Source organism: Bemisia tabaci, chromosome 1 (genome assembly GCF_918797505.1).
Source record: "Bemisia tabaci chromosome 1, PGI_BMITA_v3".
In the NCBI taxonomy this organism is placed as follows: Eukaryota; Metazoa; Arthropoda; class Insecta; order Hemiptera; family Aleyrodidae; genus Bemisia; species Bemisia tabaci.
Window position 1 is genome coordinate 9,249,687 of NC_092793.1, and position 16,235 is coordinate 9,265,921.

The window sequence follows — 16,235 nt, forward strand, 5'->3', positions numbered from 1 at the left end:
TAACTGGACAGCATTTTGCAATTTAGAACTATAAATTCTGGCTCTTCTTGAAAAACACTTATGTGCATACGGAAGCAAATGACACATACGTTGGTTTTAAACAGGGCTAGAATTTATAGTTCCAATTTGCAAAATGTAGTACAACTGGACTTCATTATGCAATTAGGAACTACAATTTCCCACTCATTTCAGAAACAACATATAAGTCATTATGTTCCATATGCAGATGAGTGCTTTTACAAATGAGTCAAATTATGTAGTTCCTATTGCAAAGTAAAGTTCATTCAGCACTGCACGAGCCTGACTGTTCACCTAATTCAGGTCTAGGTATCTGGGGGATTCAGGATAGAATCAACCTACAATTTTGATAAAAATTAGGTCTGCTCGTCTTGAGGTTAACTAATCGTTCATTTTATGCTGTTACAACATTTAAAGGCAATACAGCATACATGAAGAGTACACTTATGAGGGGCTTGGAGAACAAGGCGCATAAGTGCAATTCTTGCTATTTCAATAAATATATGTTTCAAGTTTCAAAATGGCATGAAGCCCTATGGCAAAAAGAAGATTCAAACTTAATTGATGCTTAACAATTTGATTTTAGCGGTGAATTTTTCACGAGATATATTTTAATTCTGGTTTTAGTTGAAATCATTAATAACTCATTTTTTCTAAACTGAACAAATGCACCTTGTCTTTCAAGCCCCTCGTACATACTGTAAGAGAATATTTGGCTGAAACCATATCTTTGAGATTTGGTCTTTTATGAATGAAATTTTAAATCTTTGTCCGCAGTGTTAACTTGGGAGGAGTTAATTTCATTATATCAAACACTCTCTATCTCCAGTGCAGATATCTTGAGGTGCACCTTGCGCAATCGCACTTTGGCGACTGTAAGTAGTTGGTAGGTTTTTCAAAATAAAGATATTGAAACGGATGATGATGCATTTGCGTACATGTAAGCTGATTTTTCACAAATATTGCACTTTGTAGGATTACAATACACACTGACTTTTTAAAATGAAATCAAGGAAATTTTCAACATAACTGTAAACTAACATTTACCCTCAAAATTTTAGTGACTGAGGGAGGAGGAATCCATTTAGCTTAGAAAGGTAATGAGGTGTCTATACTATCCATATTTTTTCTATTAAGAAGGGGTAATGCATTATTAAGAAATGAATACATTTACTGCTCAGATCTAAACTTATCAAAGCTGAAATTAGGAAAAAAAAAAACAAATACACTTGGATCACTTCAGTTTGACGGAAGTGAATACATTACTTGACTGGATATTGAATTACCTATTTCATTAATTTCTGAGATAGTAAGGATTGATTATAAAAAAAACACATGACCACAAAATTACGGAGTTCCTCTGAGCTATTCAAGAGCTGGAGGAGTCAGGCTTGAGCCACATATGTCTATCGCGTTTGTATCTTAGCTGTCACATGCATAAAATTTTCAGATTAGATTTAAAACGTAATAGATTTCAAAAGTTGCACATCTCTTTCCACGAGAAAATTCGTTGATGTAAGTACCTGAAGGTAGGGTTTCATTGATAGAAAAATACTAAATTCTGAACTGCTAGTGCCCAACTTTACGTGGACTGCGATATTGTTCCTTTAGGCAAACCCTGCCTATAATTCATCAATCTTTCAATGTGATGTGTCGTACATCCAGCCGACCAGCCATAGTCATATTTGCAGCAATATCCAGTGGAGGTCGATTTGAAAAGGGATGAGAATCAAAATGATTTCACAGAGGAGTAATGATTCAAGGAATTATAAGGGACGAAAGGAATGGATTTGAGTGGACAAAGTAAAAATACTCTCTGAGCAATTCCAAGACCTTGGCATTGCAGCAAGTCTTAAAATAATATAAGGGCAACTAACCTCTCAGACAGAAATGAAAAAATAGAAAACGGCTGGCGGAGCCACCAAACCCGATGTAACGAAAAAGCTTCAATGGGATGAAATTAATCACACAGGGATCAAGGGCAACTTAAAATTTCCAATTTTTGAAGTGAAATATTAATAAAATGCAAAAATACGCTTATCAATGAACTGGGTACATTGTAAACAAATAGAAGATGTTAGGAGAAAATAGTGATGGATTCGGGCGTAACATTCACAACTCAGTAAAGAATTCCAGCGAAAAGAACACGAAGGGAACTGATAAACATTAAATTAGCACGGAACCTGCAAAACAGATTAACAATGTACAAACCTGCAAATCTTCAAGTGAAAAAGTAAATAGATGCAAAACGAACGAAAGATGGCTGCCACACCTTGAATGGGGTTCTTCTTGCAGGCTAAAAATAATGGGGAAAACTGAATACAATCTGACATCATTGATCTCCACTCTACAGGGTGCTCCAAAATTGCACCCTCATTCCCTCAAACAAAGTCCACCCTCTAAAATCAAGGCATTTTTCGGTAAAAAGCATTGACGTATGTAAAAAGGCGTATCCTATTGAGATTGAGGCCAAAGATTGAGGCATTGGGTGCAGAGTGGGCATTTGTTGGGCATTTCTTGGTTGCAATGTTTCAGAATCTCAACTTAATTCATACTTTAGAGAGGAAACTATTGAGTGAATTTTCAGAAATTTTTCGTTTTCAGCATTGTAAAATCACAAGGGAAATGCAGTCGAAGTTTCCATGAATTCATTACTTTTATTTTAATTATTATAATTTCTGAAATGTAACGGGAGATTTTGAGACATCGCAACCAAGAAATTCATTTTCTGTACCCAGCATATCGATTGTGCGACGCAAGGACTCTTGTAAAAAGTATCTTACCCGACAGTTCTGCTCCGAATTTTCAGGAATTTTTCCCTGAGTCTGCTCCGAGATTTTTTGCATGATTGTGAGGAAGTTAATTGACTAAGAATGAATTTCATCTGCCGCAAACGTTAAAAAATTGCACAACCTTGGCATCAATGCCAGGCTAATACGCTCTTTTACCGCAAAAGTCCTCAATTTTACTTAATTCATAATTTGAACCGAAAATTTGGGGATGTTTATGGATCAATGTGAATCCAGTAACTTTTGGTGCCTCAACGGGGGGGGGGGGGGGGGGGGGGGGGGGCTGCGGACACAACTGTTTTGTTTTAAATGGGAACCTTCATCTGGTTACACGTCCATCGAAAGAGGATTCAGGAAAGAAAATTTTTGGCGTAAATCGTAGGTTTGCGAGTCAAAATCTGGATTTTGAACCAATTTTTAGTTAAATTCTAGGTCTGCAGCAAGGGTAGCAGTAATACATTATTTTTACTAAGTCTGGCAGCGCAGGCATAGTTGGCAACACCGCATACCAGCGTCATATTGTTCAAGATGGCGCTGAACTGACAGTGAGTTTATGGGAATTAAAAAAAGTGTTTAAAATTTAATTTTTAATTGTCTGATTCTTGGTGTACAGTCTTTATTTTTTGTCATCTAAGCGTTTCTACAAAGTTTGCCTCTATTTGAAGAATAAAACATGTATGTCTCTTTGTGTAAAGTCTGTTTTGCCAAGACAACTACTGGTCTTTAGCCTTTCGTGTAAAACTCTTATTTTAGGCTTGTTTATCACATTTATTTCGTCGAAAGGAGTGTTTTAAACTTCTCAGGATGTTCGAATGAAAACGGTAAGCTGCAATAATTTTGTTCGCACCGTAAGATTTAATTTTCAACTTAACCTTTGCGCTTTGATAGATTATTGTTTTGATTGGGATATCAGTCTCATACCCTATCAAGACAACTTGTTGATCACTATCTATCATTCGAAGAAGAAAACTTTGTTGCATATTTACTGTAATTGCTTCAAGCCATCACATTACATATTCTAACAGTGGAACTAACCCACTAGACTTCCTCAGTGGTTTTGAGACATAACCACCTCATTTTACTCTAATTATAGAGTTTGCTCCATGCCCTCATTTATCCTCCCTCAACCGCGAGTCCTACAATATTTTGGTTCCCTCAAGATTCTCTACTGCCCACAAGAGGCTTTATTTTTGTGGAGTTAGTAAGAAAGACAGCAGTTCTTACCTTTAAGAACACTCTGGACATTAATACGCTGGTGAGAGGAGAGAAGTGTTCATGCAGGCATGACACCATCTACTTGTTGCGCTAGAGATTGAGCCCCATTACTTATTGTGATGCACAACCTGAGAGGTGACCAGTCAAGACATTGATTTATAGCTGTCAAAGCTGTAAGTACTTTATGTTATGGTGATTAACTTAGGACTCGAAAGCTTTTATTTCCATCTTCACCCTCATGCAATGATCCAATATTTTGCTTGCCAATCAGCACGCCAGCATTGAAATACCCTGGTACCAATTTCTCATGCCTAGCCATGCTGTAATTTGCACAAGTGAATGTCAGTAAATTTTACGGAGGTTAACAGTTGGGCCAAGAGTGGCCTGGGTAAATGTGAATTTTCACGTTTCAAATGTACAGTTTCACCCCTATTTCCGTTGTGAAACTCCACTTTCCTCAGAATTTAATCATGACAGTTTTGACTAAATGCATGTCAAAATATTTGGGAGAACTTGCAAATGAAGCTGGAAACTTAGACCCTTTTTCAGTCCCTCCCTTTTACATTCATTTGGCTGGCTTGATCTGTGCTCGCCCTATTTTCCTAGGTTAGTTTTACTTTCATCAGGAAATATCGTTTTTCTCAATGTAAAATACATTTGGCTGCCTGAAATTTGAATCAATCGGTCAATCTAACCTAGAACTTAAGTGTCAAATTATACTTTTCCCAAAGATTTACTTTCTTTAATGAAATTATTTTAAGTTCTATTTCTAAGATCCTATGTACTCTCAGTAGACTCTTACACAACAGCAAACTAATGGCTAGAAATGAGTAGTTGAGGTGCTTGGTGCATGAAGCGTATTACTTGGGTGCAGTGTGTTAGAATCTCCAGTGCTAACTTTTTATTTTAGAGAGGATACTATCGGGTGAACTTTCTACGTTTTTTTACGTTATCAGCATTGTAAAATCGTAGAGAATATTCAGTAAAATTACGGCAAGTTGTATACATTTGCTTTATTCATAATAGATGAAATGTTAGCGAGGTTTTGAGACACTGCAACCAAGAAATGCCCTTTCTGCCGTCGTCCCCCTCCCCCTGCCTCAGTTGGTATTGAACGTACCCAGCTCTTTTTGTCGAAAAAACTAAAGTACCAGTACTCACCGCAGGGATCTCTATGAATGACTCCTTGCGTGTAAAAAAGTTTGATAGCTCCATCTAGTAGTGGCTCTGAAACTTGTAGCTCTAAAGATTGCAACTTGCATCATGATGTGTATGTCACATTACATTATAATCAATTAGGTCGATGGACAGTCATGTTCTAATATCTCAGAATGACTCGAGCGGAGCTAGAAACTCTTTTGCTGTGAATCACTGATTTATATTTGGGGGGGGGGGGGGGGGGAGTTTATCATCCCATTTAAGTCATCATATTGGCCCCATGTCATATGTATGTACTGATGGACAGAAGCCTACATCAACTTAGGAGGAGCTTTCTAATGGGCCAGTTTACGCTGGTGACAGAATTATGTTTTGATGCTTCATTCTTGTAGATTTGCCAAAAATAAAAGGGTCTGTCCAAACAGCAACTTTCTACGTTGAATATTAACCGAGATATCGTCCTGTGAAAAGTCGGGTTTTTGCCGTCATCCACCGCGGCAGTACAAAACATGGTTTGTACTACTGTAGTGTACGGCGTCATACACTGCGGCAGTACATAACATTGTATCTGCTACTGTGGTGGATGACGTCATAAATTGAGTTTTTCAAGGCGCGATATCTCGGTTAATATTCAACACACAAAGTTGCTGTTTGGACAGATCTTATTATTTTATTTTTAGTTGATCTGCAAGACTAAAGCATCAAAACATGATTCTGAGACCAGCGCAACTGATGCATTGTATGTTGAAATAAAAGGCAAGTATTGTTTATGTCACCATCATGTTGTGCCACTCATTCATGTCACTTATCAATGGTGCTGTATAATTGCACGTATTAACCTGTTGAGTGGTGCTAATTTGGAGCCAATCAGGAATTGACATTCGTCTCAACTAATAATGAGCAAACCTTTGAAATCCATGGCTGGATTTGAACATTTTTCCAGGAGCTCCTCAAGTCCTTGAGTTTGAAACTTTTTCAAAGCCCTATTTGGTTACTAAGCTTCAATTTGTATTTTTGTTACAGATGAAGAGAACATGGCCCACCGTTTATCAGTAACGAGCAGATGACAGGATTTTCCTACTTTTTGCACAAAGAAAACGTTCATGGTAATTAAAAAAGGCAACACCCCGCCAAAATTGGCCCCAGTGATGGAAGAACCAGCAAAGAAAAAACCTAAATTTGAAGGTGGAGATGGGAGTTCTAACCAAGACTTAGAAATTCTACAAGAAAACCTTTTGAATGAGTGTCTTTGTGGCATTTCAGAAGCGAATTTGCGCAAGTCTTTCCGCGGAATGGGTGCAGATGGGGAAGATTCTGGAGAATACTGGACTACTGCTGTAGCCAAATGGAGTCGGGACAGAGTTCTACAATTTGTGAGTTGCATTCAATTAGTTTGTGAAATAGCCATCAAACAAAATAGTCGAGGGCTGTTATGCTCGCGGATTGGAGATGTCTGTGATGTACTCGTCAGGAATGAGGAAGGGCTCGTTGATCAACTAATAGAACTTTCCTCACACAATGATCCATTTATTTGTTTTGCTGCAGGACGTGCCTTATCTGCTTTATTTTTATTAGGAAAAACAAATATCGATCAGCTATGGCTTGATCGTTTAACAGATAATATTTTATATTCTACACCAAATAGTATGGCTTTTTCACTTGATGCAATAAAAAGAGTCATAGAGTGGAAAGATGAAGAAGAACATCCTCTTGAAGTGAGGCGACCAGATGACAGGCCAGTAGCAAATTGTCGGTTAATTTCAATAACAGATCCTGATTGCACTGATAGTAGTCCTGTTAAATGTCTGTGTATCAAAGCTCTAGAATTAAAATGGCCTGCTATTGTTACAAGGTTTGAAAATTTGATTGCATCTCATGATTCTAAATCTGAAGAATCGACAATTGTGACGTTTCTAGATTTATGGGAAGCTATCATATCAGTGAAGGCAAACTTGTCTGTCAGTGACACCAAACCATTCTACTCTCACCTAAATCAGTTTCTTTTAATTCTAAATTCAAGAGTAGGTCCGGTCATCTGGAAACATACTTTAAGTTTGTTTAATGAAGTATTATGTTACGGTAGCACATTAGCTTTACAAGATATATTAGCAGAAGAACCTTGTGGTCTAGCCCATTTAATAGTTAGGAGCATCAAAGATTGGCGACTTTTAGAATCTTTACCGTACAGGGGAGGTAGTGGTAGGTTTGGTGGTGGATCAGGGGATGGCAACAAACCTTTACTGCAAAAAATGGTACTTCTCGTCTTGAAAGCTGTAGCTGTAACTGTGAAAGAAACTCGCTGTGAATCATCTAGTGATAGTTCGCTTGGATCTGAAGCAGAAGATGCTGATGCTGACATGGCCGTAATAGAAAGGAGTATCAAAGAAGTTCTGAGGCAGTTAGATAATTGTGTTAAAACTTTGCTGCCATTCCATCCTGAAACACCTCTTGCTCAGTGGGTCGTACACTTGTTTTCAGACCAAGATGATGCACTAGTTGAGGGCATGGTGTGTTGTTTGGATGTTGCAACAGGGCTTTGTTATCGTCCAGGTGCCTCACTTGATTTGAGGCATTCGTTAAGTCCATCAGTTACTTTTGTTCAATTTTTGCGGACCGTCTCACATGATCCTGATGTTCTCCTAGACCTTCTAATATCAAATGAAACATGTTTCCTTCTATATTTACTCCGACTACTGAAGTTCGTGAGGCACAATAGGTCAGATTTTATAATGCAATGTGGTTTTGATGTAGACAGTACAATGAAAGTTTTCAAAGATTTAAGGTCCGCCATTGATAGACTCGTTGCAAAAGATTTATTCCCCTATAATATTAATCCTGTGCTGAGACTACTTCAGCAATGCGAGCAGGTTTAAAGCAAGTTTGCAAAGGAAACTTTCTTGTGTCTGAGAAATTTAGCTCTCAAATTAATTAATTTTATCAAAATTTTGTACATGTTTAGACCATGTAACACTTCTTTATTATTAGTTTAATATATTTCTCTCTGGGTGCAGTTTAATTCCATCAAAAAATCAAAGTGTTTTTTGTTGAGTTAATTAAAACTTTGTGTCCATAAATTAGAGCAATGCTTTTTTAAGCCCCATATAATTTAGTACACATGTACCGAAAGGCTTTGAAAGAGTAATTGATACATGGAGGCTTAGCACTAGTTGCATTCCATACAAAAGTAACAACACTAAATTTATATGAGAGTATAACTCTAGCCAATGACTTGTTACAAAGCAATTTGCCCACTGCCTGATTTAACAGTTGAGTAGTGAAAAAATCACAGCAGTGCCGCAAAATACAGTGTCTTCTCATTAACTCAAAAATTCACCTTACTTTAGTAGATCAAGTGCACGTGCTATGGTTTTGGCTCTCAAAAAATTGAAACTAGTGGGGCACAAGGCTTCTCTTGACTGAGGACAAGCCAGTAAGCTTAAAGCTAGCCTCTATGTGCTGTCCTGAAGCAGAAACTTCTGAGCAGCTACAGTCTCAATTTATTTAAAAGCTAAAATCGTATTATGAGCATATGTTGCCCAGTAGCCATACACTTTTTCTCCGAAGTTTGGTGTATTTATTTGCTGCGTTGCATCAATTTTCTCACAATTCAACAATTACTTGTTCTTTAAGCGTATTGACCACAGAATGCAAATCTCAAATTGCACCATTGCAAGTTCCCCCTCCAACTTCATTCTTCAAATGACAAAATGAGCTATGTTGTATCTTAAAAATATCCAGGATTATTCCCTTTGAGTGAAGAATTTTCCCTAAAAATGTTAAGGAACGAAATGGGTTCATTTCCCTCTGGAAAAATAAATGGATATTCTTGGATACATCTACTTATTTTGGGATGTAGATGCAAGATTACAGGAAGTTCTACAATCTCGGTCACTTCTCTTGACCCAGTGTTTATCTCTCAAGACAGGTCGTATAGGCACAGCTTATACGTTTTTTTTGTTGTTATCTGTGAACCCACGAAGTTTAACTAAAGGGCTTGGAGGACGAGGTGCAGAAGTGTAGTTTTCGAAAAAAAATTGAGATATTAGTAGTTTCAACTAAATCTAGGTTTGAAATGAATTCTGTGAAAAATGCACCCGTAAAATTCAATTTTTCGAATCGAAATGTGGGTTTGAACTTCCTTTCCACCATAAGGCTTCATATAATCCAGAAACTTTAAGCGTTTAAAAATAGTCCTCCAAGCCCCTCAATTTTTCTCAAAGTCTGTCTCTTTCCTCGTGTTTGCCTTGATCCAGGGATCTAGCATTTTCTGTACCCTTGTATGAGTTTTTAGAACTTACCCATCAATGTGCCCTGGAACTGATGTCAGATGAGTTGGAAGTTGTTTACTTTTGGTTTGCAAGCGATTGCATTGCAGTCGTCTAATAAGGATTGACCACAGACAACGATGCCATCATGTGTGGGAATGTATGTTGATCTTCTGCACTAGACAGTTAAAAGTCAACAACTTCCATCTTATCTGACATGAGTTTTAACATAGTTTAATAAAGTCTAATTGGCAATAAAGCCAAGTAGATTCGGTTTGCAGATGTGCCTTATTTATTTTTTTACCAAAAAGTTATAGTTAATTAAAGCTGCAAATGACATGGCTTCTTTTCTGAGGAATTTTTTCCATTATTGTGAATCTATACGTATCAGGGATGATTAATATACACATGAAAGAATCCTAGACTATGAGTTGCTAAAAAACCCTTCAAGAAATATTTCACCCCCCCCCCCCCCCTCTTTCCCCTCCTAGTAAACTGATTGAGGAATCAATTTGTAAGTACAATTTTGTAAATACCCATTTAGTAAATAAATTTTTCATTTACAGATTATTATTTCTTTTGTAAAATTGTTGCATTTGTAAAGAGATGTCTTCACGTATCCCTGTATATTTATTGCAACTTGTCGATAATCAAAAATTTACTTTAGTTGTTCATTGTAAATCTTTGTAAAGTGTAAAGTAAAGGACAATCAAGGAATTAAGTTAACTACATTTGTAATCACTGTGGAAATATTGATATTTATTTCACCATTGAAGTTAGTGTTTGTGAATGGATCAATCCTTCTACAGTTTTATTTTAAAAAAAGATACATTTACAGGAGTACAGTTTTATTGCCGCACAACCACTTCTGTGAAATCAAATGAAAGAGTTTCATAAATGATAAAATGTTTCACTAGAATTTTAAACTTTGAAAAACAATACAATTTCCAGATTTTATGTCTAAATTCTCCTCTTCTAAAATTACTGCAGGGAGTGATGCTGCTTTTTTTTCGGTGCTAAATTGCAAATTATGATGTTTCTTTTTGTTTTGTCCATTACTTTCTTGCCACAGCACTCATTGATAGAATTGACTCCCTGATTTTATAAATAAAATCCGACATCTTTTAGTGTTGTTGAGAACATTGTACTCTTCAGCATTTTTTACTGTTGCAGCTGAAGCAAGATTGAAACTCTGGTTTGATGGTACTATTTTCCAAGGGCTCAAATTATGGTCTCCGATCACATGGAGAAACTTAGACATTTTGCTTCAAATTTTTAATTATTGACTCATCCACACCACTGAATATTTAAAGATTAGAAAATTTTTAATTTATAAAACTGCCTTCCTGAAGAATTGATATTTTTCAATCTCTACTGAAAGTCCAGATTTTCCTTGGAATCTCCTCTGAACGAGGTTTCACTCAATTGACTTTTTCATCAAGAATACAACAAACCCAAGGCAAAATTTTTCCGTCAGTTAGCATCGAGTAAAGATTTTTTATAAGATTTTAAAGAAACTTTTCTTGTTTAAAACATATGCTACTAAGATCAGCAGTCTAATGAAATTTAAATTTTTGAAACTTACTCGTGGCCTTTTTGAAATGAAATTAGGTTTAACTTTGGTCTGCGCTAAAAATCTCAATTTTCTCTTTTTCATTCCTTCTCCTATTTTGTGTCATTGTGAGATGGTGATTGAACAAGACAGACAAAGGAATCTGGACTCTAATGTAAGCCGGAGGAATAATGTTTGTAATTTTTCCGGAGAGTATTGTCAAGTGTCATATTGGAGGACCAACTCTTCAGTGTAACCAGTTAAAAGAATATTTAGCTCTCTCGGAAATTTGACTGCACTCTGTATTTTAGAACTCATTTTTGATGTACTATGCAATCAGAAAAGAGAATGATAATTCTCATTAATTATTAAGATTTTTTTTCTCATGGGGATTATTCACATTGTTACCTCAAATATTTTCTTGCTTAAATTTTGTGAAGAAAGTCTCTGTGGCTTATATTTACTTTTCGTTCTTCTGAATCCAAAGATTTACATAAAATTAGTAACTGAGTAATTTCAGTTTTAGCTAAAATCAGTAGGTTGTCATTTTTTGCAACACAGGTGTAAATAAGAGGGTAAAGTCACTTTTTGGTCCAGGCCTACATCCTACTTTAAGTGAGCAGTAAGGCCTTGTCTCGACGGCGCAACTATTGAGGGAATTAGGTGCAACTGTCGCGAGTTTGTTGCACAAACTGAAGTTCCCTGTCTCGACGCACACGCATGTGTTCCTGGAACTTTTAGGCGGGAATATTTGAACAAAATCAATTTTTCTAGGTTAAACGATGTCAACTGAGGTAACTGAACTGATAATCATGAACGGGAGTTGAATATTTTGAGTTATTTGAACCAGGTATAAAACAAAAAACATCAACATAACACAGATATGGATAAAAAGAAAATATATTTGATAAAATTTTATTTTCCTGCTGTAGCGATATGCTGTAAACAAAAATATAAAATTGATACTGAAATGTATAAAAATATTTCTAAATAATAACCACTCAGAAATAAAACACCCGTAGTAAACTCCCACTTCACATGTAATCAGCATTTATCAATTCAAAACACGAAGATAAACAACTGTTCAAGGTTCCAGGTTTCTGACATGAAAGTTTCACTCATAAGTGAAACATTTTTGCAACACCTCCTTCCGTCAACAGTTGCACAAAGTACCCTCAACAGTTGCGCCGTCGAGACAAGGTCTAAGAATGTATGGAAATCATTTACATCCATACAATCATTTAGTGTTCTGTTGAATCCAATGCATTGGATCTCATGGCTCCCTTGGACTGGGTATTTTAAAGTCTACACTAGGTATCTAGCCAACAAAATATTTCAGTTTCTCTATCAAAAGTCGTAATTGGTATCTTTAATACTTATCTCCTGATAAAACATTTATAGACTCTCCAACTTGTGCACATCTTCCTTCTCTGATGAATTAGCCCCTGTATTTTATTGTAAGGGGCTTTTCATAAAATACGTAAAGCTCTTGGAGAAAGGAGGTTCGAGCCTGCATGAGCTGGGAAGACGAGACCGTTCAGAACTGTTATCAATGCGAGGCGGCGTTTTTTCATACAAAATTCATTATGATACACCAATTTAAGGAGGGGGAGGGGTTCAACTAAGCATTTAATACTTTTTTTAGGAGGTTGCAGACCTGTGTCTCAATTGTGTTATGAGGGGGAGGGGGAGGTAATTGTAGGGAAAGTTGATTTTCAGCGTTATGTATTTTATGAACAGCCCCTAATACTGCATGACCCTTAGCTCACAATTTGTTTTCTAATTTGTGTCAACTTTTATCAATACATTTTATCTAAGTAAAGAACATACTTTTATTGTTTCTTTATTTTTAGTGAAATATTTGGAGGATGTCGTATCTTGAACCCAATGTTTTTGTGCAATTATTATTGTTAACTATTGATAATTTTTATGCGTAGCGTACTGTAAGCCAACTTTGCCATTAAATGTAAATTGAAATTTTCTTAATTTATTTTTTTACTATTATCCATGACGAATAAGCGAGTTGCTGTTTTGCTCTTACAAATTAATTTTATCTGTATCATGAATAAATATATTTTCATCTTTATAAACTTGTTGAGCTTTTTAGTAACCCCATTTCTCTCAGTTGTCTTGTATTTCAGTTTCTTTATTTATTTAATATTTTTATTTCCCTAAGGATGAAGTTGATTCATTGTAATGCTTAAAATTCAGCTGAAAAAGTAGGTTAATTCAGAGTAAAGGTTTTCACGGCCTTTGAGACTCATAAACCTTAGGAAATTTTAAAAACTTCCTAAATTCTGATAAAATTTATTGTCTCGGTCACTAAGCTAGATCAATATATTATACTCAACCCATCTTTGGCCTTTCCATATCCACTCCATTAACGTAGGGAAGAGATTAAGAAAGATAAAATCAAAAAATCAAAAGTGAAAAAATTGGTATCATAGATTATGGCCAAAGTGCAGAATTCTGTATCTCCATATGCAATTTTGGAGACTTCCTGGCTTACTTTATTTTTCCTTTGGAAAACGAGTCATCCTAATTTCTTGTCAGTTCCTTGAGTTTTCTTTCTTGTCAGTGAAATATCCTGTAGATATAAGCCTCAAATTACTAAGTCGGCTCATTTATCTCCTCGATAAACAAAATGGGAGCGGAATTTTTAAAACACCGCAAGGGAGCACTCGTTTTTCGCACTTTGACCATCATTATGACTCAGCAGTGTGTTTGGTTAAACGCCAATAGACATTACAATTCTACCTCTGAAAGGCAAAGGCACACCCTGTACGCTGAGACAGTATTTCAATAAAGAGTTCGGAAAAAATTCCGAGTGATTCACAAAAGTATTGATACCACTCATGCTATTCTTTCAACTGTACTGGTATATATAAAAAAAGTATTAAACCACTCGAACAATCGGGTAGTTTCTCAGGACTTAACGAATCTGCTGGAAATATCGCCCATTTCTCGCAATATTCTGGACGTTTACCTACTACTTTTTCACAAGCGGAAACCAAGCGAGCAACTATTCGAACTCTGGAGTAGGTATGTAGTATCACGCGAAATTGAAGGAGAATCTTAGGTTTTCGCCGATCTGAAGTTACTGACATCATCATCTTCACAACATATAATTCCGTAAGAAGGAATCAAAATAATTCAGAGTAAGGAGAAGGTCGTTAAAAATGTTGTTTCGCGGGGAATTTTTCTTTGAAATATCGTTTAGGTATTCAATTAAAATGGTTTGCTCATTAACCGCCAACGGGCGATTTCGACGATTTCGCTGGCCGCGAAGCAGCCTTGGCGGGGGGGGGGGGGGGGAGTGAGCAGCGGCCAGGGGGCGGAGGCCCCTAGTCCAGATATAAAGTTTGCTTCTTTCTCATTTAAAAAAATTGAAAAAATGAGAAAACAAAAAGCAGGAAAATGTCCACAATCCTTCGATCCCAGGATTGCAGGCTCGCGGTGTGAACGCCGACGAACGCCGATATTGATTGCTCGACGTCGTCAAGCTCGAGGGATCGAAATTCTAACCCTGGATTAAATCCTAACAGTGTGTAATACTTAACCTTTTCTATGAATAATTTCAACATTTTCGCTCCTGGAAGAAAGAATAATTTACTTGGGTTCAATTGCACGCCAAACGTCACTTTGACAGTGTCAGTAATATGAAAATATGGCAACCTTAATCTTGACGCTCAGCTCAAGCTGTACACACTTCGAACAACACAGTGTGGGAAAGGAACAATGCTCGAATGAGTAGTCTGCTAAAGCCGTTGTAGTGCACAACTTGACTCGCGTGGGGTTTTGTTTTTCTTGTGACCAGGCAATTCAACGTTCTCATGACCAATGGACAATAAAAACGTTAATATCTTAGCCAGGAGTTGATTTCAGTATTTTTCGTAGCGCAAATCGTGTTCTACGTGAAATTCTGGTGAAGAATCACGTATCAGAGTGCTTAAATTCGTACCTTGCTAACTGGTCCATTCAATCCGCCAAAGAAGTGAACACAGAGAACAGAACTTCCCTAACTTTTCTCAGAAAAAATAGTTTATCGGGAGAAACCAGGCAACGTCGGAATGCTCATACGGCGTCGAAACACAGCATGGGCCCTTTAGGCCCCATTGGTCGTTGCCGCGATTCTCCTAACGCGAGTTCGAATAATCGCGCCAAACGGCCAAACGCGGTGCGGTCGGCGTCAAACTCACATCAGCGCCTGCAAGACTGCAAGAATACTTCACGCATTGCGCCAGATAGTGCGGTCTATGTCGAACGCACATTAGCGCCTACAAGTCTGCATGAATACTTCTCGCATTGCACCAAACGCAATGTGAGCGTTATTTGCGATAACTACTCGACCACGGGTATAGGCACATTGCCGCTAGCTGGATTGAAGACGCATCACATCGTGAAGATGACTCGACACTCGACCGCGATCCCTTCCCTGGCTTTCGCGACGCTAAAATCGTCGCAAAACTAGAACCGCGCGTCATTTCTTTTGACAGTCGATGCCCGGTTTTTAGCATAATTATAGGGTAAATATGTATCTCGATTACAACGATTCAAAAACTCGGACGATGTTAAAACGATGCAGCGATTCTGAAACTGGATTCGCGTAAAATTATTTTGGTTTAATAAAAAGAAAACAGAACGAACGAAAGTATCGCGTCAAAATTGTTTGTGATTTTACTTTAACTTTTTACTCACTTAAATTTTATTTTACTTCTAGAAAAAACCGTGTGTAGCTTTTTTTTTTAAAGAAAAACTGGCCCCTAGTCAATGAATAATTTGCTAGCGTCGATGTAAAAATCGCTTAATTTCCACGATATTGAGCGAGAATCGTGTGACTTTTTGTGATCTTAATCAACCGCTGGAAAATTTGCGTTTGTGCCGAGATATTGAGGTAGACTACGCGTAATTTTCAATGCTTTTACAAAACCGTTGGAAAAAATGCGCATTGGCCGCGATAATCCGGTGATCCCTACGTAGTCTCTCATTAATTTACAGCATCGCTGGAAAAATCGCACATTTCTACCGTTCGCAACGAACTTCTTATTAATCGATTCTTTAGTTTAGCTTCTAATGGGGAAATATCGAAAATCGACCATCCACGCTGCGCCACTTACCGATACTCACCAGTGAAAAGAACCTTTTCCCCAATGTTTTACCGAAGCCTTTTCTCCCGGAACGCGCTCCCGGCCCGCTTTGAAGGCGAAACGTCAGTGGAAAGTTGGGGGTTGGCATGAC

General features: G+C 37.2%; 2 protein-coding genes across 6 annotated transcripts in view; one reads left to right on the top strand and one right to left on the bottom strand.

Moving 5' to 3' along the window:
• gek (serine/threonine-protein kinase gek) overlaps positions 1-2,370 on the bottom strand; it is a 50,842-nt gene extending 48,472 nt beyond the window's left edge. For 2 of the 4 annotated variants that reach the window (XM_019055001.2, XM_019054984.2), the window contains exon 1: positions 2,230-2,369. The gene's annotated coding sequence lies outside the window, so the exon portion shown is untranslated. The other 2 variants (XM_019055009.2, XM_019054992.2) reach the window with 2 other exon arrangements.
• A 949-nt stretch (positions 2,371-3,319) lies between these two features.
• On the top strand, positions 3,320-13,087 carry lin (protein lines homolog). 2 transcript variants are annotated; one of them, XM_019055386.2, is made up of 2 exons: positions 3,320-3,628; positions 6,204-13,087. In XM_019055386.2, the coding sequence occupies exon 2, from the start codon at positions 6,284-6,286 to the stop codon at positions 8,051-8,053; it is 1,770 nt and encodes a 589-aa protein (XP_018910931.2). In that variant the 5' UTR covers positions 3,320-3,628; positions 6,204-6,283; the 3' UTR covers positions 8,054-13,087. The 2 variants fall into 2 exon arrangements, with proteins under 2 accessions (XP_018910931.2, XP_018910939.2); XM_019055394.2 differs by lacking the exon at positions 3,320-3,628 and adding an exon at positions 3,731-4,195.
• The last annotated feature ends 3,148 nt before the right edge of the window (positions 13,088-16,235 follow it).